This window comes from Molossus molossus, unplaced genomic scaffold (genome assembly GCF_014108415.1).
Source record: "Molossus molossus isolate mMolMol1 unplaced genomic scaffold, mMolMol1.p scaffold_m16_p_10, whole genome shotgun sequence".
NCBI classification, from domain to species: Eukaryota; Metazoa; Chordata; class Mammalia; order Chiroptera; family Molossidae; genus Molossus; species Molossus molossus.
Genome location: NW_023425345.1, coordinates 90,628,299 through 90,653,785, shown reverse-complemented (window position 1 = coordinate 90,653,785; position 25,487 = coordinate 90,628,299). Strand labels below are relative to the sequence as shown.

General features: G+C 50.9%; 1 protein-coding gene across 1 annotated transcript; it reads left to right on the top strand.

The window, feature by feature from the left end:
- The first annotated feature begins 20,079 nt into the window (after window positions 1-20,079).
- KCNA6 (potassium voltage-gated channel subfamily A member 6) lies at window positions 20,080-22,925 on the top strand. The gene has a single exon (XM_036252079.1). It carries the CDS (start codon window positions 20,779-20,781, stop codon window positions 22,369-22,371), a length of 1,593 nt encoding a protein of 530 aa, XP_036107972.1. The 5' UTR covers window positions 20,080-20,778; the 3' UTR covers window positions 22,372-22,925.
- Window positions 22,926-25,487: the final 2,562 nt, after the last annotated feature.

The window sequence follows — 25,487 nt, the reverse complement described above, 5'->3', positions numbered from 1 at the left end:
TGTGCTCTGGAGTTAAGATAGTCTAGACTGCTGAAGCATATCCCTTCCCCACTCTCCACCTGCGCCACCCTCAAGAAAGAGAGCTGAGGCTGGAAAGTTAAGAGTGGGTAGATCCCCCCGGCTGGAGTGGTTCACTGGTTGAGCATCGACCCATGCACCAAGAGGGTGCCAGTTCAATTCCCGGTTAGGGCACATGCCCAGGTTGTGGGCCCAATTCCCAGTGGGGGGCATGCAGGAGGCGGCCAATCGATGTTCTCTCTCATCGATGTTTCTCTCTCTCTCTCTCTCTCCCTCTCCCTTCTTCTCTCTCTAAAATCAATAAAGGAAAAGAAACATGAGTGGGTTGATGGTGGCGAACCTTGTGTTCAGGTAGGAAGCTGGACTCGGTTCTCTCACCACTGGGAAGCGACTGAAGAATTGCAAACGGGGGAGAGGGGGTGGGCTGACGTGCTGCTGTGCAGAAGGACTCTCCTTCCCCGCTCTCGTGTAGAGCTCCCTTCCTTCCAGGGGCCGAACAGGCTCTACCCTCTCCTAGCGTGAGCAGTGAGCCATGTTCTACCCTTGGAGCTGACCTCTCCGGGCTAACCCTGTCGGCGAAGGATGTTTTGAGGTTCCCAAAGGTGACTTTGCCGCATGCCTTCCTGTTTTTCGCCCAGGACCTGGCCCTGATTACCTCCTTGCTTTCAGTCTTGTTTTCCCCAGAGCCATCTTAATTAAGGTCCTAATTAGGACAGCACCAATGAACCGTCTAAAACGGTTGCCGGTCTCAGCAGAGCTGTTGCGTCTTTGGGGATGCGGCAGAAGCAACGCCGCCGCAGCCGTGGGGTGATGTGATGGCGAATGCTCCGGTTTCCAGTCAGGACATCTGTCCATGAATTACAGTTCTGCCACTGACTAGCCATCTGCACTCGGGGAAGTCCCATAAAGTCATTGAGTCTCAATTCCATAATCCATAGAACAGGGAATATATGTATTAGTCAGGGTAGCTTAACTGCTGTAACTAAAAGTTTAGCAGTCTAACACAATACGCGGTATCTCTCTCACACCACCATCCGACAGAGGTGTCCTGGTCTGGTGACTTTTCTGCACAGCTCCCCTCCATCCTGTGACCCCGAGATTCAGGATCCCTCTGCCCTGTGGCTCCCTCAACCACCTCCACCCTGCAGCCCTCAGAATCCTCCCCATCCTGCCAAAAGATGGGGGAAGGTGAGAGATGGTTAAGGTTTCTGTAGTTCGATGGGCCAGGATGAGAAGTGAGCCACATCCTTTTTTACCGACATCCCATTGGGCAAAACCCAGTCACATGGCTGCACCCCATTAATTGCAAGAGAAGCTGGGAAATGTAGTTCAGCTGGGTGCCCGGGGTGAAAGGAAATGGCTTACTGAACACCTGGTCAGTCCTTCCAACTCTGACTAGAAGGATACATTGTCTTTGGAATTAAATTAGATGAGTAATTCCAGGGCTGAGCGCCGAATCTCGTACCTGGCAAACGGCGAGTGTGGGTTTGCGCGTTGCAAAGCCTCAGAGAACCACCACCAAGTGCTTCGGGAAGGAAATGCACATGTGGGCTGTGAGAGCCGCCCTCCTTCACGGTGTCCTGTAGAGTGTGTCAGGAAACAATATTCGGTAAGAATAGTCCATTAGTATCAGTAAAAACACTTCGAAAGAAAAGGATCCATTAGCGCCTGCACCTTGGGAGGGAGGCTCAGTCTGACGGCGGGTGCTGCCTCCCGCCCTGCTGCCAGCCCCTCGCCCTCCTCGCCTCCTCTTTCCCTACGAATTGTGCCCCCCACCAGCCTCAACTCACACACAGGTTCCCCTTGTGGAGATTTTAATGGGAGTTGAATCAAGAGTGATGGTGGGGGGCGTGATGGGTTAAGTCCGACAAGGTAATTTAGAGGAATAAATAAGGCAGTGCCGGTCATCTAATGGAGAAGTAAATGGAATTTGATCTGAGAACGGTCCGGACGAGCTCAAGCCCATCAGCTGAGCAGGGAGCAGTGGGACCTCTAATAGAAATGCTTTGGAATGAAATGGGACTTGGTTTACCCCAAATTTAGGGCCCTTATGCCTTTCCAGTCCTCTCCGAGTTCCCTGTCCCCTCTCCCTCTGTGTGATGATGGCATCTGATAGGAATGGAAAAAAACTCCACCTCCCTTCTTGAATATTTCGGGGATGATGATTTTATTAGAACAAGCTTTTTTTTTTTTTTTGCAAAGACAGAATGAGAAGATGATTTCTTCTCCCTTTCACCAGTTCAGGCCCTACCGTGGAGAAAACATCAGGCCGAAACTATTAACTGACGTGTGGTGCTTTTAGAGCCGTCCCGGGGGGGAAGATCCGTCTCCATTAGGGGCCCAGCTGTTGAGAGCCGCAGTCGCCGGTAATGAACGCTGTGATCTGCAGGCCGGCCGGCTGGGAGGGGCTCCAACGGTGGCTGGGAAAGCAAGTCCCTCTCAGATGTCCAAGAACGGGTCCCTGGAGGAGGCGGCTGAGGGACAGGCTGCAGAGAGGGGTGCATAGGGCTTGCTTGAAAGAAAAAACACGACAAGTTAAAGAGAGAGAAGGATTGCAGCTCACGACTCAGCTTTTATTCAGCCATGAGCTATTCTTGCTCTGCTTTGGGGGGAGAGGGCGGCAGGCTTCTGCTTCAGGGTGGGAACATGAAAGTGGAGAGGGCCGGGCCTGGGGTGCGTGGGAGGATGAGCGGTGAGGGATTAGCCCAGGAGCTGGAGGAGGAGCTGAAGAAGGAGCTCGGCAGGTGAGTGCAGGGACCCAGGACTCCGGATCCCAGAGCCCGGGAAACAGCCTGCTTACATCAGACAGGAGAGGGGTTGGGACAATGCACGGCCCCGTCTGCACTGGGGGTGGAGAAGAGCTCTGTGGCTGCCCTTCCCTTGGACTAGTTTTGCCTTTCCTTGTAGTGCATCTCCTCACGGAAGGGGTTTGCAATGTTCGGTTGTTAAAAACCTGGGTTTGAACTCCAACCCTACCATGCATTAGCTGGGCAAACTCGGGGCAGTTTGGTCACCCCCTGAGCCTCCCAGAACAGCGAGGATTAAAAGAATGTTGCGTGCAAACCAGCAGTGTCTGGCACACGCGCAATCATTTGTCAAAAGCTAACCGATACTATCAAAAAGGCTGAGTTGGATCCAGGAGATGACTGGAAATTTGGGAAGACATCCCGGACAGTGTGAGAGAGTCGTCCTCTTGCAAACAAAAATCTGAGGGCCTTTTGCATGGGATTCGCCCCCACTGAAGTCGGATCTGGGTCTTACTCCTCGTGCTGCCACTAACGAGCTGCGGCGCCCGCAGGCAGCTTGAGTCTCGGGTAAGCCTTTTGGGACTCAGGTTCTCGCGTTGGAAACAGGGATAATGCTGAGTGCGTGGTCTGTTTCGAAGGGGTCTCGTGGGTAACCATACGGCAAACTCAAGAGCACCTGTGACAGGCCAGCATCTAGGCAAGCCCTGGGGGTCTGGGTGGTGGGAGCTGGGGCACCGCACTGAGTGGTGACCTTGAAAGTGGGAGGCTAGGGTGACTAGGAAGAGAGAAGAGCAAGTGGGGCGGAGACAGTTGGAGAGGAAGTGACAGACAGCAGAGGGAGGGACTGAGGTCACCCTTCGGTGGTTTGCAGGGTCAGGGTTATAATCTGGAAGAATCCAAGTCCAGGAACAAGAGTGAAGGTGGGATTCCTGGGGAGCCCTTCACACTAGGAATTCGGAGCTACCTGGGCTGAAGGCCAGAGGGTTAGAAGTGTAGAGTAATGGTGATGATACTGAACGACACTTACCGAGTTAAGTAGTAGTCATTTATTCAACAGTCTTGAGCCCACTCTGTGCAGGGCAATGCGTTAGGTGCTGGAGACGGATACTTCAGGGAGCAGGACAGAAAAGAACCTTGTCCTCATGGAGCTGATGGCCTAAGCAGAAAAATAAACAAGGTTTAAAATAAATATATCTGCTGGGAAAGCTGGATATCCACAGTGGCCCCGTGTCATATACGAAAACTTGCTCAAAATGGATCCCAGGCCTACGTGGAAGACACAAAGCTATACATCTTTCAGAAGAGAACGCAGGCATAATCTATGGGACCTCAGGCTTGGCAGTGGATGCGGTTATAACACCAAAAGCATGGCAACACGAGGACACAGATGGATATTTTTGTTCTTCTTTTTTATAAAATTAAAAGTGTTTTTCTATAGTTTACGTTCAGTATTATCTTGTATGAGTTTCAGGTGTGCAGCACAGTGGGTAGACCATCATCAACTTTACGAAGTGGTCCCCCGATATTTCCAGTACCCACCTGGCACCGTACATAATTATAACAATATCATTGAATATATTTCCTGTGCTGTACTTTACATCCCCGTGAATATTTTGTAATTACCAATTGGTACTTCTCAATCCATTCAATTTGGGAAATAGATTAATCTGAATTTATCAAATTGAGACCTTTTGTGCTTCAAACTACACTGTCAAGAAAGTGAAAAGACAACCCACAATTTATCCGTAAAGCCAGCACTGCTCTGAAAGACAAAGTCTGGTTATTGTTTCTTTTCTTTTCTTTTTTTTTTTTATCCTCACCCGAGGACATTTTTCCATTTTTTGTTCAGATAGAGTGGGAGGAAGAGAGAGGGAGAGAGAGAGAGAGAGAGAGAGAGAGAAACATCAATGTGAAGGGACACATCGAGTGGCTGCCACCCGCACGACCCACCAGGGCCGGGGACAAACTGCAATCGAGGTATGTGCCCTTAGCGGGAACCGAACCAGGGTCTCTCTGTACCGCAGGCCGACGCTCTAACCACTGAGCCAAACCGGCCAGGGCTGGTTATTGTTTCTTAAAACTCACAAAATGAAAGAAATATTGCAACTCATATATCTGATTAGGGACTTGTATCTAGAATATAAAGAATTCTTTAAAAATGGGCAAAAGATCATAATAGACATTTATCAAAAGCTGTTATACCCATGGCCAATAAGCCTATGAAAGGATGTTCAACACGATTAACCGTGAGGGAAATGCAAACCAAAACTATAATTACATACACTGCACACTCACTGGGATGGCTATAATTAAAAAGACAAAAAACAAACAAAAAACCCCAGAAAATACGAATTGTTGGTGGGAATATAGAGAAGTCAGAAGCCTCATTCACTGCTGGTGTGATCTAGAAACAGGCAGCTACTTTGGAAAACAGTCTGAAAGTTCCCCAAAAAGTCAAATATAGAGTCACCATATGACCCAGCAATTCTCCTAAGTATGTGCCCAAAAGAAATGAGAACACGTCCACACGAAAACACCTCATGTATGAACGCTCACAGCAGCATTATTCATAAGAGCCAGGAGGTAGAAACGCCACACTGATGAATGGATAAACAAAGTGTGATACATCTTTGTGATGGAATGTTATTTGGCCACAAAAAGGGATGCATTTTGATACATGCTACAGCGTAGCTGAACCTTGAAAATATTACACCAAGTGAAAGAATCCAGTCATAAAAGATCACATATGATTCCATTCATGTGAAATGCCCAGAATAGGCGAACACATGGAGACAGAAAGTAGGTTAGTGGTTGCCTAGGGCTGGAGGGAAAAGGAGGGGGGCTTTGGAAGTGATAGCAAAAGGGGTGTCTTTTGGGGTGATGACAGTGTTCTAAAATCGATTGTGGTGATGGTTGCTCAACTCTGCACATGGGAAACCAAATGAACTGTACACTTTAAAAGGGTGAATTACATCTCGGTAAAGCTGTTACCGAAAAAAGCAAGTGTATATCATGTCGGGTGGCGATGAGTCCTGTGGAGAGAATAAGGCAGCAGCAAGGAAGGGGGTGCTGTTGCGAGAGCCGGGGAGGACCTCTTCGACAGATGGCACTCAAGGGCGTGTGGGACAGTAAGCTCTGCAGATGTGTGGGGGAGAATGGTCCAGGCCCAAGGGACAAGCGGCAAGCCCGGAGCCCAGAGAGCTTCCGGAGCCCCGGAGCCGTGGCTGCAGCTGAAAAGGGAGGGGATGCTGGCAACTGGAGTCGCAGAGGCAGGCGCCAGGGGAGCCGGATCACCCAGGGTCCTAAGGCTCGAGGGTGGGTGTTCAGACTCTACCTGGTGCGACGGGAAGCTGCTGGAGTCTTTGAAGTAGCAAATGACCCATGTGGACTCATCTTTAAATTACTCTGATCGTGGAACAAGTGAAATGTCAGTAAACCAGCTCTCTGGGAGAAAAAAGAAAGACCCCGGCTTGGAATGTTTGCTCATTTCTGTGGTGTGAATGCTCCCACCACGGCCGGTGTGAACTGCCAACAGACTGGGCTCTCGTGAGCCAGTGTGAGCGCCGGGGCGCCGCGGGCTGGAGGCCAGCTGAGGGACTTCTAGGGTAGCAAGAAAGTGGTGACAAAAGGAAGTGAGATGTGGGGTCTATTTTGTTTTAAATATATTTTACTTGATTTTTTTTAGAGAGAGAGAATCATTGATATGAGAGAGAAACATCCATGGTCTGCCTCCTGCACACCCCCTAGGGGGGGTCGAGCCCATAGCCTGGGCACGTGCCCTGACCTGGAATCGAACCGGTGACTTCTTGGTGCATGGGTTGATGCTCAACCACTGAGCCACACCAGCTGTGCTGGGGTCTATTTTTATTTTTTATTTTTTAATTTTTTTTTTAATCCTCACCCGAGGACACTTTTCCATTTTTTGTTTAGATAGAGCGGGAGGGAGAGAGAGGAAGAGAGAGAGAGAGAAACATCGATGTGAAGGGACACATCGAGTGGCTGCCACCCGCACGACCAACCAGGGCCGGGGACAAACTGCAACCGAGGTACATGCCCTTAGCGGGAACCGAACCCGGGTCTCTCTGTACCGCAGGCCGATGCTCCAACCGCTGAGCCAAACCGGCCAGGGCCTGGGGTCTATTTTTAAAGTTCCCTTCTATTATGAACCAGAGGAAGTGATGTTCTTGCTATATCTCATTTAATCCTCAGACCAGCCTGGGGCCACTTTTAGCCCATAGAATACCTTTGTACAAAAAGACAGCCCTTCCTCTGAGTGCACGGAGCGCAGGCTGGATTTCAGGGTTTCAGCCTCACTGACGCTGGCTGCTCGATTCAGGATGTAACCTGCCCATGTATAATGTGGCAACCTTTTAACAATGCTGATGATGACAATTGTATGGCCCCCGTTTCACAGATGAGAAATTGGTGTTCCATGTTAGTTAAGTAACTTGCCTGAAGTGGGGGAGCCAGTCAGCCGGGTCTCAAAGCCTTTGATAGTTTTCCTTAAAACTTTACCCTTAGGGTCTGCTTCTCATTGGTACCTCAGATGCACGTCCCTGTCCCCGCACATTTCGAAGAGAATCCGCATGCCTGGGCTGCCAGGCTGCAGGGGCAGGCAGGGTTATAGATTTTTATGGCAACATTTTATTTTAGAGTTGTGGCAACTCAAGGTAAAGAGAAGGAATTTCAGTTACTAAGTTTCTACTTTATGTAAAGTATTCCAAAGACAGTTACATTAACTTGGGTAGAAAAGAACTTTTAGCTTCATTTGAGATATGAGAAAGAACACTAAAGCTCAGAGACATTAAGAGGTGTGCCCAGGAGCACACAGCTGGTGGTTGGCATCGTGGGCAGTGGTCTGTGCTCTTTCCACATATTCTCCAGGAGCTTGAGCTATACCAGCAGGCAAAGGAATCCTGCCCTTCAGTGTGTCTGCCCTTTCTCAGAAGGTCACAGGCATGTTTCTGGACAGCGGGCTAGCCAGCCCCTTCCTGAAATGTTTAGAAACTTGACATCAAGCCAGTGCACAGAGACCTTTTTTCATTCATTCAACAAACCGTGAGTGTCTATTACTGATCGGCCACCCAGTTAGGTATTAGGGCTGCAGTGATGAATAAGACGTGGTCTCTGACCTTGTAAATGACCCCACACCCTCTCCATGTTCTCCTTCACTATTTGGGACACAAATCCCATTTGCTCACTTCCAATCTATCCATGGCTTTGAGGGCACCCAGCATGCTCACATGGTTTGACAGTTCCTTAAGCAGCTGTGGGAAACGGAATCTGGACACATGGAAAGTGTCCAAAAATGGCCACTTCTTTTTCCCGTGCCCCAGATGTTGTTTTACCCCTTTCCTCTGCCAAGTGCTATGCTGACAGTCAAGAATGCCAACCGCAGGACTTGCAGACAGCACGGGGCCTGCTCTCCACTTGCACCTGCCCCTGCGTTCTTGGTCTCAGTTTGGAGGAGGGAGCAACGTGCTCTGTGAGGATGCAGGGCGCGTCCCTGGAGCAGGGCCCCTTCCTGGCTTTGGGAAGAACTAGAGAATTAACTGGAGTTCTTTTTTTTTTTTCATGAAAATGGAATGCAAATTGGAACCTTCTGTCTGGTTCCTTGTGTCACAGAGCAGGGCTAGAGCCAGATCTGGCATTCCCGAGGTCGGCGGACTCCGGTGGAGCTGTCTCCCTGCGTGAGAGGCCGCACGCGTAGCATGCCCTTCCCTGGGAGGACTCGCTTCTGAGACACGATGGAGAAACGCAACGCCCAGGGGTGTGTGTGTGTGTGTGTGTGTGTGTGTGTGTGTGTGTGTGTGTGTGAAGGAAGCCTCAGAGGGCTAGGTCAGCGTTCAGGAAGGCCGACACTGGGTCCCCCTGAGCTCTGACATCTTCCTCCTGTCCCAGGAGGCAGTCTGTTCTAGCGGCTCAGCTGGGCTTGAATCTCCACTCCATACCTGACTAGCTGAGTGACTTTTTGCAAGTAACTTGGCTTGTCTGAGGGTTTCAGTTTTCTACTGATGCATCACAAGGTACTCATTCCACCTCACAGTTCTGTGCTTCAGGGATATCAGACAAGTCACAGTGGGAATGTTCCTGTCTGCTCTGTGATGTCTGGGGCCTCGGCAGGGATCATTGGAATGACTGAGTGCTGAAGCAGCGAGGGGCTGGTTCGAGATTCTCTCGTTCTCTCTCATGTGTATGTGTGTAGGTGTGTGCACACACGTGCGCACATGCATGTGTGTGCATGTGTGTATAGGTGTGTGTGCGCAGTGTGTGTGTATGTGCATGTGTGTATAGGTGTATGTGTGTGTGTGTGTATGTGTGTGTGTGTGTATGTGTGTGTATACTTTGCTCCTATTACATAGACTGTCTTTCGGTTCAGGAACCAGGACTAATTTGTTCAACATTGTATATCCAGCGCTTCACGCAGTATCCGGTGCACAGAAGATGCTCAATAATTATTTGTTTAATAAACGAATGGATTCCTCTCTAGTCTCCAGTATGCATGGGCCAGAGACAGCAGGCAGTGCGGAGAGAGTCGGCATGGACAGTCCTGCCAGGGAGCCGGCTTGCTGTGCTCTCCCCACACGGACGTACTGCTCAGCTCACCCTGACGGGGTGAAGAATTCCATTCCTTGTGCCGTTAATACAGCTGGAGGAGTTCAGGGCTCACAGATGCTTACCTACACGATTGCCTAGGATCATCTAAAATGCCTACAATAATTAATTTGGACTTTTCAGATTCATCAGTTCTGGGAACAAATGGGAGACACAGAGCATTTTGCGATTTTTAGAGGACAAATCAGTTGGAAATGCCCTCTGCTGTAATTTTCACCTCTCCATATTTTGGCTGTTAGTATAAGATCCTTCAGCTCCTGCCATTTGTCTTATCCTCAGATGAGCACTTCCCAGTATAGAAAGGCACAGGGATAGTTTTGAATAGAGGGGAGATGACCCCAGGGGAGGTGAGTGTGTTTGTATTCTCTCCTCCCCACCCCCCACCCACCCCCGTCTCTCTCTCCTGTAGTGGGTAACATGTCTTCTGCATAGCCTCCCATAATCAGGTCCTGGGCCTGCCAGGAGGGGTGCAGAAAGCCCCCTCTTCACTCAGTGGGAAGGGCCTGGTGAGTGACGTTCGGGGTCCCCATGGAAGCAGAAGACTATTCTCATCGGGGAGTTGCTGCCACTGTTGCTCTGGGGAAAATGCAGTTCTCTCTGCCAGTCAGTGGGCAGGTGCCCTGAGACCCTCTGGAACAGTGTCCAGGGTCTGAGGGTAAGAGCTAGGACTGTAATTTGCTTTGGACGCCAGAATTCTCTCCTATAAACTCTTCTCTGGGCAAGAGCGGAGACGGAGGCCAGGGAGGTGTGGTGACATGGGTTAACCAGGGGGCGCGCCAGGCCTGGAAGTCAGGCTTCCTGACTCCAACTTAGTGTTCAAGGCTCTGGATGGGCCCATCCTTTGCAAACTGTAGAGCACCATGAAAAAGTAAGGTCGTTGTTAACGTGATTACGATCATGTGTCCCTTCGCTGCTTGAATGGAAAACGTAAGTGGAGGGGAAATGGGAGGGCATGGAGAATCTCCCTTCTCTCCAGAGCTGTGATCCCTGGCCCTCCTCGCCCACTGCCCCTCCGCACAGCCGCCCCCTGTCCCTGGCCCCTCCCCGTGCTGGGCCCAGGTGGGTGGGAACAGCATACCCACTTCAGAGAAGGAGCAGTGGGGAAGAAAGTGCAGGCACAGGGCTTGGCGTGGCTTTGGCCCGTTCTGAAGAAACAGGCCACGTGCGAGGACTCTGCGGAAGGGCCACAGGATCCCTTCCCCCACCCCCTCACATCCACACTGCCCGGGCCCCAGGCGTCCTGGAGGTCCCGCTCCACAGGGAGCAGAGTGCGGGCACCCTCGCCCTCGGTCCAGCCCAGCATCGTCACCCCGCGGTGCTCAGAGCCCCGCCGGCCTCTGTAACTTGGGTCTGGGAGGAAGCGAGGTCCTTGCACAGGCTCCTGAGCTACCAAGAGCGCGGGGGAGAGGAATGAATATTTCATAGAAGGCCATAAAACATAATGTGTTACTGGGAGTGAATTAGAGCCTGTAGTTAAAAAAAGAGAGAAGTTACCATCAGTGGACCAGGAGCTTTGCATTATTTAGGCCCAGCTATTTCATTACATCAGCAGAGCAGAAGAACCAGAACATTAAAATCACACCCTCAGCTCCTCAGGAAGGGAAGAGCGTCTTGGAGGCCCAGCTGCGTACCGGCCGGCAGTGGCTCTGCCTGGCCCCAGCCACCCAGCCTCTCCTCACTGCTCCCCCAAGTTTGCACCAGAGAAAGGTGGGGAGGAGAGTGAGATCCTAGGGGCGGCTCCTCGTTCTGGTAGGATCCCCCCTCCCCTCCCCCTCTCCTCTCCTGAAGCAGCCCCTGCCTTCCCCAAGGCTGGAAGGGGAATTCAAGCTTGAAAGTGGACATCAGACATCTCTGTTCCAACCTCTGCATCGTACCCTACGCGGTGATTCACAGGGACCGTCTCTGAGACCTGAGTCCCACCCTGTTTGGGGGACTTGTGCTATTCAACAGAGAGCTGTCCTTAATTTCTTCTCTTTTATACCTATAGGCTTCTACAACTTCCTGACCCTGGTGGGAAACAAAAACCAGTTCCCTTTTGTTTTGATGTGAAGTGATTGAATTTCTTTGGTCTTCAGGTCTCCTCTACAAACCACACCCTGGGCTTGGCCATTCTTCAATGTAAAAACAGAGTTTTCAGAACCAAAAGAACTTTCTGCTCTGTGGACTCCACGTTTAGCAAAATCAACGACTTTGAAACTACGACTTCCTTACCTGTGTCAAAGGTTCGAGATCAATCTCTTTGTGGTCGTAGATGAAGAACTTACGCTTCACTCCAGCGGTGGCAATGCAGGAAGACGTTTGTCCATCTGTCCGGGACAGACTGTGAGAACCATGACTCTTTGTCCTTTCAACACTGGGCTGGCCTTGGCACCTCTCCGCCTATGTACCTGCTATTTGGGGCAATATCTTTAGTTTAATGTGATTTTCTGTGTCTTGTCCAGCCCTCCTTTCTTCTGCAACCCAAGCCCTTCCTCCTGTGCACACACACACACACACACACACACACGCACATACTCAGCTTTATAGAATTTGCTTTTACTCCATCAGTACCTTGAGAAAGACAGTGTTACCGCAGATGGAGAAAGACGTTTGGACTTTGTGGCTTATCATGTCACCTGCTTAGTAACCAACGCTCTCTCTGCACAGGCCACGGGCTCTCTTCCTCTCTTCTTTCTGGTTCTGTGGTCCTCCCCCGTTCCTCCTTCCTCATCAACTAACGTGATAAGCACCTGTTATGTGAAGGGTATTGGGCTGGGCTGGGGTGAGGGGGATACACCAGACAGGGTCTCTGTCCTCGTAACGATGGGAATGTGTGCCCTAGAAGAGTGTGCCACTGATGACCACGGGGTAGAGAAGGCGTGCTGCGCAGGAAGCAGGGGATCTGGTCACTGTGCCCCGGTGGGGGAGGGTCGTGACTCATTCCGATCCTGCTCTGGCCTCAGCGGAAGGAGGCAGCTGAGTGAGGCGGTGTGCCGTCACGCCCGTGATGACTGTTCTCGAGTGACGTTCTACAGCACTCAGCTCTTTCTTTTTTTTTATCCTCACCCGAGGATATTTTTCCATTTTTTGCTCAGGTAGAGTGGGAGGGAGAGAGAGTAAGGGAGAGAGAGAAACATCGACGTGAAAGGGACACGTCGAGTGGCTGCCATCCCCACAACCCCAACCAGGGCCGGGGACAAACTGCAACCGAGGTACATGCCCTTAGCAGGAACTGAACCCAGGACTCTCTAGACCGCAGGCTGACGCTCTAACTGCTGAGCCAAACCGCCCAGGGCAGTTTTTTCAAGTCTTGAGCACTCATGAATAGTTTAGCCCAAGTCATGGTTCCCCTGGCAGTATGACTGTCTTGACTATTCTTAGGCTTCTTCCTATCTATCCAGGCAGCTCTGTGTGCCAACAGTCAATAACCACACGCGGGGCTCTTCCTGAGAGGGACCTAACAGTTGACAATTTGAGTGAATCAGTTTGCTATAGGAGATTAAACCTCTAGTTTTTTCTCCCTAAGCCACTTCGTCCAATCAAATGCCTTTTTCCTGGAAGCTGTAATTTCAAAACTTTAATTAGGTTTTGCTCTAGAATACCCCATTCCATTCAGAGGTCTCAGCAATGGCTATGACTGCACTGTGCTGGTTTGTTCCATGAATCAAGCCTGGGTCCTCATCAGCCCTTCTTACACAGAGGTGTTGCTGTTTGTTTTTTAAGTTTTGTTTATTTCCTACTGGGGATGAGAAGCAGTTGGGTCTGTTAACCCTGACAATCCCCATACTTCTGGACATTCTCTCGGCCATTTCATCTCTGCTCGCTCGCTGCCCAGTGCTTTTCTGAGCTCATCGGTATCTTGTATCACATTGCAAGAGGCAGCCAGCAGCAGCCACTACAGAATACTCATAATCTGGTTTTAAACCTCTTCCAAGATGTGCAAAATCTAGGTCTATTACCTGCCTTCTAAGTTATCACAGATGACAGTTTTTCAAATGCTTTGTCACTCATGACCTGGATTGCCTTGAACAGCCTCCAGTGAAGTTTCTTCGCTGTCCATTATCTGGCTACTAAGCCAATGTGTCAACATTTAGGGTTTGGGTGATAGCTGCTCCTCATTCCTGGGTTCCACTCCTGAGTCAGTCTGAAGAGACTGGAACCTGTTTTGGTGACAAATCAATCCCTCACTGTCAGAGGATTAGAACGACAAAGGATTATTTCTCCCTCGAGAACATCCCTTTACTGTGGCTGGGAGTCTGTCCCCATGTCCCCATGTGAGCCCACCTCACCCTAGTGAGCAGCCACTGTCTTGCCCACACGGGCCTTGGGCTGGGGTAAGAAAGCTCTGGAGGCTTCCACATTGGTAATGACATGTTTTGGTCTGGAAGTGACCCATGTAACCTCTGCTTACGATTTATTGGTCAGAACTACTTGCCTGGTCCAACTGTGAGTGAGCTCGAGAGTCCAGTTCCCCTGGCCTGGAACGGAAGGGAGCTGGAGACCTTGGAACACAGCGCTAATGCCGACCACGGCAGGGGAATGGGATCAACAAGCAGGCTGCGAACCTGTGGTGCTAAGGAGCCCTCTGGGGATCCTCCCTGAAAGGCAAGGAGCGCTTTAAGGATTTGTTCCTTGGCTCGGCCAGTCGTTTCCTAGGGCTGTGGATTTGCACGGCGCAAGTGTCTAATGCATTCCTTTTCCAATATACAGCTTCACTCAAGTGAAAGCTGTTAGACTTTTCTCTGGTGAATTCATCATCACCATCAGCACTGGGTGGTTGGTCTCTTTCTCCTCCTCCCCTTCCTCCTCCTCCTCCTCCTCATCACAACTTAGGCAAAGCAGCTAATTATAAATGATGCTTATTAACAGCATATATATTTGCATCTTTAGTTCCAGAAGGAGGGAAATGGTCCTGGTGCTTCCAAAGACTAAATTTGTAGAAGGGACTTCAGGTGTAAGCGTTATCCTATCAAGTGTGGGCAGTGCATATCAATTAGTTTGTAGAACCAGTAGGTGCTAAAGGCAGGAAATTAACCCTTGAAGTTTAAGACATTGATTTATTTATTTAATCCTCACCCGAGGTCATGTTTCCACCTATTTTCAGACAGAGTGGGAGGGAAAGAGAGAGAGAAACATCCATGAGAGAGATACATCGATTGGTTGCTTCCTGCATGACCCCGGCTAGGGCAGGGACAAACTGCAACCACAGTACATGCCCTTGACCAGAATCAAACCCGCAACTCTATGGTCTGCAGGCTGATGCTCTAACTACTGAGCTAAACTGGCCAGGGCAACATTGATTTGTTTTTAATGTAATTCTCTGATGACCAAATTTTGGGGTGTGTGTGTGTGTGTGTGTGTGTGTGCGCGCGCGCGCGCGCGCGCAGAGGGAGGGGAGCAGAGAGGAAAATAGCAAAAATTGTGTGCAAAGTATAGAATTGCTCATTATTCTCCCCATTTATCCCCAGGATTGAAAACTTCCTTTCCTCATCTCCCCAGCAAAGAAAGTGGTGGAAGGTTAAGAGAATAAGTAGAAATGACCCAGGAAGAAGGGTGCTGGGTTATGAGGGAGCTTTCCTGGTCAGAGGAACTTCCTTCCACACTGGCCATCCTGAAGAACAAACTGGCCATCCTGAAGACCACACTGGCCTTCCTGAAGAACAACCTGCCATCCTGAAGAACACATTGGCCATCCTGAAGAGCACATTGGCCATCCTGAAGAACAACCTGCCATCCTGAAGAACACATTGGCCATCCTGAAGACCACATTGGCCATCCTGAAGACCACACTGGCCTTCCTGAAGAACAACCTGCCATCCTGAAGAACACATTGGCCATCCTGAAGACCACACTGGCCTTCCTGAAGAACAACCTGCCATCCTGAAGAACACAATGGCCATCCTGAAGAACACAATGGCCATCCTGAAGACCACACTGGCCTTCCTGAAGAACAACCTGCCATCCTGAAGACCACACTGGCCTTCCTGAAGAACAACCTGCCATCCTGAAGAACACATTGGCCATCCTGAAGAACACATTGGCCATCCTGAAGAACAACCTGCCATCCTGAAGAACACACTGGCCATCCTGAAGAACACAATGGCCATCCTGAAGAACAACCTGCCATCCTGAAGACCACACTGGCCATCCTGAAGAACACAATGGCCATCCTGAAGAACACAATGGCCATCCTGAAGAACACATTGGCCATCCTGAAGAACACATTGGCCATCCTGAAGAACACAATGGCCATCCTGAAGAACACATTGGCCATCCTGAAAAACACATTGGCCATCCTGAAGAACACAATGGCCATCCTGAAGAACACATTGGCCATCCTGAAGAACACAATGGCCATCCTGAAGAACAGAAGGTACAGGGCAGTAAGCCGTGCCCAGAGGTGAGACAGTAAGATGAGGGACACAGTGTCTGGCTCACTAACCCTGCCCACAACAATCATTGGTGATTTGCCTTCTACAGTGGAAATCTAAAGAGAGGGGTGATTCTTCTTAGGGAGGGTGTGTGTATACTTGTGCACAGCTGTTTACTCAAGTAACTGAGGGAGTTGGTGCTTACCACTCTTTTCTTCCACAGGGGCTTGTGGGCACTCGGGCAGTGCAAAACCATTCCCAGAGATTATTCAGAGAAACAAGGCTGAGCTGATGACCACCATCCTCTCTCCACAGAGAAAAACATAAAGGATCTTACTGCTGGGTTAATGAGCACACATGCACACACACACACACACACACACACACACACACACTCAGAGCAAGGTGAAAAAATGTAATAAGAGAAGCCTGGAAAACAGAATAAAACGGTCACTTATATACCCGGAATAAGTATGTTTTAAGGTCCAGGGTAGAGATAAGAATACAAATAACTATCCAATTATGTGCCACATTGTATGTGCTCCTCTTGGTTGATACATACATCCACCTGTAGATGATTCCTCCCTAATTCCCACCACATATTCCTGATGGGATGGGATGGGATGGGATGTGATGTGATGTGATGTGATGTGATGTGATGTGATATGATGTGATGTGATGATGTGATGTGTGTTCAGCTGGAAGGTCAGCATGGGCCTGGGAGAATGGGAGCCATGGGGTCTGGTCCCAGTCATTGGTTTCCGACAACCCCTTCCCTTGGCTTTCCTCCTACCTGATGACAACCCCTTGGTCTCCTTTGCCGGCCCCTCTGCCTCCTGAATTTCAACTGTGAATTGTTGAGTATGTGAAGGACTTGGTTTTGGTTATGTTTCTTTTCATTGTGCATATTCTGTGTCTCTATAAGACTTTAGTGCCATAAGTTTAAATGTTTTTAAATATTTTAAATTTATAAATTGCAAATTCCTCTACCATAATAAGCAACCGCCTCCTTATGCCTTCATTTGCATGTCTAATTTGCCTCTTCAATTTAACACGTCTAAAAATGAGGTCTTGATTGATCCCAACATGTTTAACCCCTTCTCTCCCCTTTCTCAATAAAGGGCACCTGGCATTCATTATTTATTTCTCATTCCCTTTTTATCACCGATTCCTGATGATTATATCTCCTAAACACCCACCCCCTCACTCCTGCCTCCTCCTCCCTCTCTGTCTGTTCACCCCATCTTTACCCTAGTTCAAGTCACCATCATCCTTTCTCCAGACTACTATAATTTCCTGGACTTTTCCTGCTTCCTTCTGCCCCTCTATGATTTATTCTCCTGACAGCTTTATGTCAATCACACCATATCTCTTCTCTGCTTGAGAATCAGCGATGGTTTCACACCCATCACTTTAAGGTAAAACCTGAGCACCTCACCCTGCAAGAACGCACTTCTTCCTTCCTCTTCGGCCCCATCTTGTGCATCCCTTCGGTGCCCATTCTTTCTCCCGCGCATTGCCTTCTTTACATCCTTGAACATCCTCGACCTTTCTAGCTCAGGGCTTTTCTGCGCTTGTCTGCCCAGAAGGCTCTGCTCCTGCTTTTAGCATGGCTGGCTCATTCTGGCTTTTTAATTCCCGGCGGAAAGATTATCTCTTCAGAGGGAACTTTCCTAACCATCCTCTTCACAGTCAAATTCCCAGGTTCATTTCTGACATACCATCTCATTTATTTTTTTCAAACTATTTACTACAAGATGTGAATATCTTCTTTATCATTTACTTTTAAACTTTTCTATCTAGAATGTATTTGTTGCATAAAAATGTAAACCCATTAGAACAGATATTTTGTCTAAAGTGCTCCTAAATCTCCAGCACCTGGCACCGTGATGGGCACCCAGTAGCTTCTCAATTAATGCTTGTTAAATGAATGAATAAGTGGCCCCTACCATCATTGCAAATATCTGCATTTAGACACAACAAGAAAAAATCTGTGCTGTCATGAAGTGGGTACTTGGTGAATTCCGGGAAAAGGCTGCTGTCTGTGAATGGGGTTGTGTCCCTCTGTCTTCCTTCACCTGGGAACTGGCACTTCTGAAGGTGTGATTTGACTCACCATTACTCTGTGCTGGCAGCAATGATCTGGGCATAGGGCTTTTCTAAAGCTAAGAAACGAGGCTCTTTCACAAAAGAACTAAAAACAGAATTCTGATTCATGGCTTTGCTAATGGCTTTTTCCTCCAGGGGAACCTCCCTGTGCACAGTGAAACCTCTCTTGGGGCACAGCCTTATGCCTCACGTGAAGGTAACCATGGAACATCAGCTCTGCTGGCAGCTTGGCAGGCTTAACCCAAGGGGTACGCAAATGGTGGCGCCCGCCACCACATCAGACTGTGCGCCCTTCCGCCAGAATGCGGGTTCCCGCCCACGCTTCCCCAAGGTTTGTTTGGAAGAGCTGTTGGCCTAGTTGATAACCTCGTGAATACAAGTGGCAATAATAAGGACAAACATGCCAGTGAATATTTCATTATAAGGTTTGAAAATAAAGACAAAAAGAAACCCAGAAAATGATTACAGGACAAGGGTAAGAGTGTCTTCTATGTTGTATTTGTTGTTGGTTTCCTGTTCTTTCCTTTAAAAATTATTTTTGAATGAAATGAACTACTTGGATGAAGTCTAAATTGCTTAATTACATAGCCTGTAAATAGGAAAACAATCAAGTGGTGACTTGGAACGCTTGCTCTCTTGCCTTTCACTGAAACACACAAGGTGTGAGGAGGGAGTGAACAGTAAGAGTATATAAAGTGAGCAGAAACTATTGCCTGGTGAGGGACAAGACTACAGACTAAAGAGAGTGAGATGCTAGTCTCTCTCCTACCTCCTCACCACCTGACCTCTTCTCTCCACATCCAGGGGCCCTAGTCCCCTACTCCCACACTCCTCTGGGAGGGAACCACCCAGTTTTAACACACTGCAATGCAAATAATTCTTACATATATCTTGTGGTTTGTGAGTACTTTTACGTATCATTCCCATCGTTATCTTCAGTGAACCCTTACGAATGATCTAACCTGCAGAAGAAGAATCACAAAAATACCTCGTTGTTGCCAGCCAATTAATTTTGGCTGTAGACACCCCAAAAGAGAAAACCGAGGCACAGAGAAGCAAATGTTACGCCTACATGGAGGTGGCAGTCTGCAAAGATCAGACCAGCCCACCTCCACCAGCACCAACCTGTCTGATCTAGTGACAAAAGACTGTATGGTCTTCGGCAGAAATTGGTGGAAAATCATTTTCACTACCTCCCTCCTGGAGAGTTAGGGAAAGAATCTTTAACAACAAACTTTGGTCCCTACCCAAATATGGCAAAGTGGATCTTCCTTGCAACATTACCTAGAGCAGAAGCCATCTGCCTCATAGGCTTGTGAGAACTGAGAGAGCGGGCACAGGTAAAGCACCTAGATTGTGGCTGGCACATAGTAGATGCTCAGTAAACATAGCTTTTTTTTTTTTTTTTCATATTTTTTCCACTCACCCCTTTTCTCGTCTGTACAATAAGCAGAGATTCCAGATGCCTTCTCAGGGAGGCAGGGAGCAAATGAATTCCTGGCTGCCCTTCCCTAGACTACAATACCTCTGAGATGCTTCCACTTCTGGTTCTTTCTTCTCCGGGCCTGCTGCCTAAGTTCCCAGGACTCCCCTGGAAAACTTCTGATGGGAAAGGCAATGGGACTCTTCCTAAGCCTTTCTTTACTTGCACTTTGCAACCCTGGGAGACTCGCAGCCCCGCCCTCCCAGGTTTGCAAGAGGTATGGGGTTCTCTGGGAACTTACATGGCTTGCAATTGAAATCGGAAGCTCTCAAGACATCTCAAAATTTTTCTTTTTTTTCAGTAGAGATTGGGGATGCTGGCGAATGGGTCTTTGTAAATACAGAAGGACAAAACGCAATTTGATTCTTCTCATAACATTTCTGGATGCGTGGAGGCACAGTGCTGGGCGTGTGGCGGGGCCGGGTGTGTTTCCTTACTGATGAAATGCACTGCGCAGGTCAGCGCTGTAAACTGGCACTGAGAGAAGCCGGTTGCGGGGGTGGAGGGGGTGTGGTTGAGGGTACTGGGTGCTTGTTTAGGGGCCCGTGAATGTGAACGTGCGAAGGGAAGAGGCGTGCCCGGAGAGCGCGGGAAAGATTACTGGTGAGGCAAGTGTGTGTCTGTTCCCAAAGCGCCCTGGCTCGCGGCAGCCCCTGGATGGGCGAGGGGTGTGATGTGGGAGTGGGGTGGGAGGGGGCAGCAGGCGGGGCCTGCCACGTCACTTGGGGAGTGTGTGTTGGGAAGGAAGGGCAGAGCGGAGAGCCGAGCCGCTGCAGCAGCGGTGGCTGCAGCAAAGGCTTGAGCGGTGGGGAGGTGGGTCCCCGCGCTCCGGCGCCTGGGCAGCCCCAGGGCCCGGTCCGAGGCCTGCGGCTAGGCCCATAGGGAGGAGGTGGCGGCCGTGGCGTGGGAACGGCGACCTTGGCTAGACGGAGCCCGCGGTGGACGTAGGGCGGAGGCCGATCCCCGCTGGGAGTCTTTGCGGAGCCGGAGGGAGGCGCATCTGGCGCTTCGGTACCCGCGGCAGCCTGGGGTCTTGAGCTGTTGGAGGAGCGCAGTGGGAGCTGGGAAGTGCTAACCCGTCTGCAGGGCGGACCCCTGCGTCCCGAAGCCCCGTCTCAGGCACCGAAGGGGCGAAGCCACCCGTCTTTTCGGGCATCCAGTGTCCTACGCGCCAGTTGGCGGTTCCAGGTATCCCAGTAAGCTCCAGACTCAGGCGCGGACAACTGGCGGCGCGGAGCCAAATCCTCTGCTTCCCAGGGCACCTCCCCTGAGCTAGCCTTGTAGGGACCCGGGCTTCAGGGCTCAAGGACCCAACAGCAGGTCAGACCGCCAGCTCGGAGGAGCTCGAGCCCCACCCTAGGAAGAGGGCGCAGCCGGGCGCTTGGGAAGCGCTGCCGTGCTCCAGAGGTTGTATCGGGGGCGCTGTTCTGGTGGCGGAGCGCGCGGCGGAGAGGACATGAGATCCGAGAAATCCCTTACGCTGGCGGCGCCGGGGGAGGTCCGTGGGCCGGAGGGGGAGCAACAGGATGCGGGAGACTTCTCGGAGGCCGGCGCGGGCGGGGGGTGCTGTAGTAGTGAGCGGCTGGTGATCAACATCTCCGGGCTGCGCTTTGAGACACAACTGCGCACCCTGTCGCTGTTTCCCGACACTCTGCTGGGAGACCCTGGCCGCCGCGTCCGCTTCTTCGACCCCCTGCGGAACGAGTACTTCTTCGACCGCAACCGGCCCAGCTTCGACGCCATCCTCTACTACTACCAGTCCGGGGGCCGGCTGCGGAGGCCGGTCAACGTGCCCCTGGACATCTTCCTGGAAGAGATCCGCTTCTACCAGCTGGGAGATGAGGCCCTGGCCGCCTTCCGGGAGGACGAGGGCTGCCTTCCCGAAGGGGGTGAGGATGAGAAGCCTCTGCCCTCTCAACCCTTCCAGCGCCAGGTGTGGCTGCTCTTCGAGTACCCCGAGAGCTCGGGGCCTGCCAGGGGCATCGCCATCGTCTCCGTGTTGGTCATCCTCATCTCCATCGTCATCTTTTGCCTGGAGACGTTGCCCCAGTTCCGTGCAGACGGTCGAGGTGGAAGCAATGGTGGTGGTGTGAACAGAGACTCCCCGATCTCCAGGGGGAGTCAGGAGGAAGAAGAGGATGACGACGATGCCTACACATTTCACCCTGGCATCACTCCTAGGGAAGTGGGGGCAAGGGGCCCGTCCTCACTAAGTACTCTTGGGGGCTCCTTCTTCACTGATCCCTTCTTTCTGGTGGAGACCCTGTGCATTGTTTGGTTCACTTTTGAGCTCCTGGTGCGTTTCTCTGCCTGCCCCAGCAAGCCAGCCTTCTTCCGCAACATCATGAACATCATCGACTTGGTGGCCATCTTCCCCTACTTCATCACCCTGGGCACTGAGCTGGTGCAGCAGCAGGAGCAGCAGTCAGCCAGTGGAGGGGGCGGCCAGAATGGGCAGCAGGCCATGTCCCTGGCCATCCTCCGCGTGATCCGCCTGGTCCGGGTGTTCCGCATCTTCAAACTCTCCCGCCACTCCAAGGGGCTGCAAATCCTGGGCAAGACCTTGCAGGCCTCCATGCGGGAGCTGGGCCTGCTCATCTTCTTCCTCTTCATTGGAGTCATCCTCTTCTCCAGCGCCGTCTACTTTGCGGAGGCTGATGATGATGATTCGCTCTTTCCCAGCATCCCAGATGCCTTCTGGTGGGCAGTGGTTACAATGACCACAGTGGGGTATGGGGACATGTACCCCATGACAGTTGGGGGCAAAATTGTGGGCTCACTGTGTGCAATCGCTGGGGTCCTCACCATCGCCTTACCAGTGCCCGTCATTGTCTCCAACTTCAACTACTTCTACCACCGGGAGACAGAGCAGGAGGAGCAAGGCCAGTACACCCATGTCACTTGCGGCCAGCCTGCGCCGGACCTGAAGGCAGCCGACAATGGACTTGGCAAGCCTGAGTTCTCCGAGGCTGCCCGGGAACGGAGACCCAGCTACCTTCCCACTCCACATCGGATGTATGCAGAGAAAAGGATGCTCACCGAGGTTTGACCAGTGCAGGCAGGGCCTACACGAGAAGGGTGACACAGAGCAAGTACTTTCTTAGGCCTCCTTCTCGTTCTCCAGGACTCTCTCCTGAGCTCTGGTTGACTTCCTGACGCCTTCCCTTACCCCAGAGCACAGCCTCCAGGACCAGATACCTGGACTGTCAACCTTGTTGCTTGGTCCCTGCGGCATTCAAATTTTATCCCTCTAAGTAAAATTTTTGAAATTCTAATGGTGCCACCCATTCATGACCATCTTCTGTATGTGGATGAGATTTCTGTCTTAATTTCCTTCAAGATTCTTATTTTTCATGTCTCAGACTTCCAATAGCTGTAGGCACAGAGATGTCAATAGATTGGAAACCAGGTTATACCTGGGTCCTGTTTCTCCTCAATGTCCTTTGCTTTGGGGCATGTGCCTGTGTTAGCTTCTGGCCAGGTGGTAACCGGCAGAAGCTGGAGGACAGAAACAGTACTCATCTTACTGTTTTATTCCAGGGCCCTGTAACACCTGCTGGTCATCCTGCAGAGGACCCTTGAGAGAGCCGTTAGCTGCACAGCCTCAAATGGTATTAAAGAAACTACAATTGAACTTGGTCATTTGGAGCACATAGCGTGAGTCCCGGACCAAAGGGCCCAATGGATTTCTCTAGGTGTCTTCTGGCACAGTAGACGTCAGTCTTTGGTCTACATGTAGTGCCCCCGACTCTGACGCCCTGACGCTGTCTAGCTTCCAGGAAGGCTGTTTCTCAGAGCCAGACACTCTAAGTGCAAGTGTCTGCCTGTGCAGAGGGACTAGCGAAAGGAAACCACAGAACCAGGAGAAGTGGCCAGAGTCAGGCAACTGGATATATCTGAAGAGAGGTGGCACGTAAACAGATATTGTCATCCCAGAGGGGCAGAGGAACCTTGCTGCAGATGGCACATTTCCCTCCCTCACTTCCCCCAACCTCTTTGGCCCTCCACCCTTCTTCTTGGGGATTTGATTTAGGACTGTCGAAGACTTTCTAAAACAAACTCCAGCTTAAACCTGCAGACCAGTCAAAGCACACATTGGATGCTCGTGTGGATGTCTTCTCGTCTTACTGGGAATGGAGCAGGTGTTTTAGGGTTCGGAAGAAGCATTATTTCCTTGCTGACAACCACGCTGCTAGAGGTTTTTTGCTGAGTCAAGCAAACATTCTCCTCTCTGCCCCTTGGAGCTGCAGCCGACGGGCTCTAACCGGTAAGGAGACGGGGTGGTGTCACCGCCACTCACTGCCTGGACAAAGCCACCTCTGTCCACCGTGACACTCCCGCCCGCCATCTCGCCCCCCCCCTCCCGTTTCTCTCCTGGTGGCACTGTCATTTGTCTGTGGCCTTGACAAACTGTGATGTACTGTTCTGAACTCTTTCGGGTACAGTTCAGAAACCAAAAGGACTGTTCATATGTTTTTAATTTTCTATTTATGCTTTAAGACTCTGGGATGAGAATTTTTTTTAAAAAAGATTATTTTCTAGAAGAGCAACTTGTGAGGGATGGCCTTTGGAGGGTTTTCTCGAGACACCATGACCCCTGTGAGTACCAGACCTCAACCTGGGTTTTGCCACAGCTTTACAGGGTAACTTTGGCGCCACCCTCTTTGTGCCTCGGTTTCCCTACGCGTTACATGGGACCATTAATGTCTTCCCCTCCCTACCTCATGGGGAATGTCCAATGAACTCATCTGGGAAGCTGGGGATGATGCTATGCAAATATGTGAGTTTTCGTAATGGACTTGATTTTTAGTTCATTACTCTGTCTCCCATCTCCCATGGGCAAAGCCTCTCCCCGGAGTTTCTGTCTTGGATCCAAAGCCCAAGAATAGGCCATTCTGGGCCATTTGCTCCTTTAATCCCTGCTCAGCCTTTTGAACGGGGTCTCCGTCTTTCCTCTTGCCCCTCAGAAAGGGGCGTCTCTTTAGACAGGTTCAGTGGGATCCGTGGGAGCAGAGCCCACTCTGAGTGGGAGCTTAACTTCTCCAAACCCGAAAGACAGCAGAAGATCGAGGAGTACGTGATGTAGGAACCTGCTCTCAGGCCACAACGTGCTGCTTTTCCAAGGCTCTTCCGTTACCCCTGGGCATTGGGGGAAAGGGGCAGGGCTAGCCGAGGGGACGTGTTGGAACATGTAGGCATGTGTCTCTACATATGTGTATGTGATCATCTTCATCGCCATTCCTAACGAAAGATTTCCTTCTCAAGCCGGAGCCTGCCCGAAAGTACAGGGTTTGTGGAGCCTGGCTGGGCTCTCCAGGGGCTCCGGTTGCCGTAGCAACCTTCCGGACTGTTCTCTCTATTTTCTGATTTGGGCAGCAAGGGAGAACAGGAGACACCACATCCCCAGCTTCTGAAATGGGAACACCTCCCCCCTACTGGCTCCGGGACTGGCCAGGACAGGGAGCTGTGACCTTCAAAAAGCGGGTCCCTGAAACTTGCATTGGGCCTTTCTTCCCCGTTTCCCCACCAGCCACTGAAGCTGCCTCATCTCACCTCTGATGCTCCAGGACTTGAATGCCGAGCCACTGCCCGGTAAACCAATGTCAATATAATCTTTCTCACAATGACAAGGGGAGCGCTGGAGGGGACTCGATCCTCAAGAGGCGGCCAAGCTGGGCCTTGGCGAGAGTCATGACGGTTTTGATCATAGTATCAGGAAGTTTCATCTCCTCCGAGAGAGGCTCCTCCCGGCTCTGAGAGAGATGGAGAGAAACGATATTCCTTACCCCCTGCCCAGGGGGACAGTCTAGCTCCTGGGAGGAATTTCATGGGTCGTTCTTAAAATGTCGAAGCAAAACCGAGAGACTGTGACCTGACCTAGTTTCTGTGGAGGATTTCGCCAAGTGATCCCTCTCTGACTCTGAGCCTCTCGATGTGGATGTTGCGCCCTGAGCACCAAGAGAACATGCACCCTGCGTTACTGGACGGCTGGGCGGCGGTTTCACAGCTGCGGCACAGGCCAGGGCCAGGCCGTCCTTACGCCCGACTCAGCCAGCAGGAGCTCCCGACGTCTTCCTGGATCTGTTCAGCTCGACAGACACGTGGGACAGTCCTCCTTCCTGATCATCCCCACGATGAGAGAAAGGGACAGCTGGCCGTCTGTGC

What these genes read in the sequence shown, in the direction of transcription:
- KCNA6 (XM_036252079.1), top strand. Translation starts at nt 20,779, where the DNA reads ATGAGATCCGAGAAATCCCTTACGCTGGCGGCGCCGGGGGAGGTCCGT.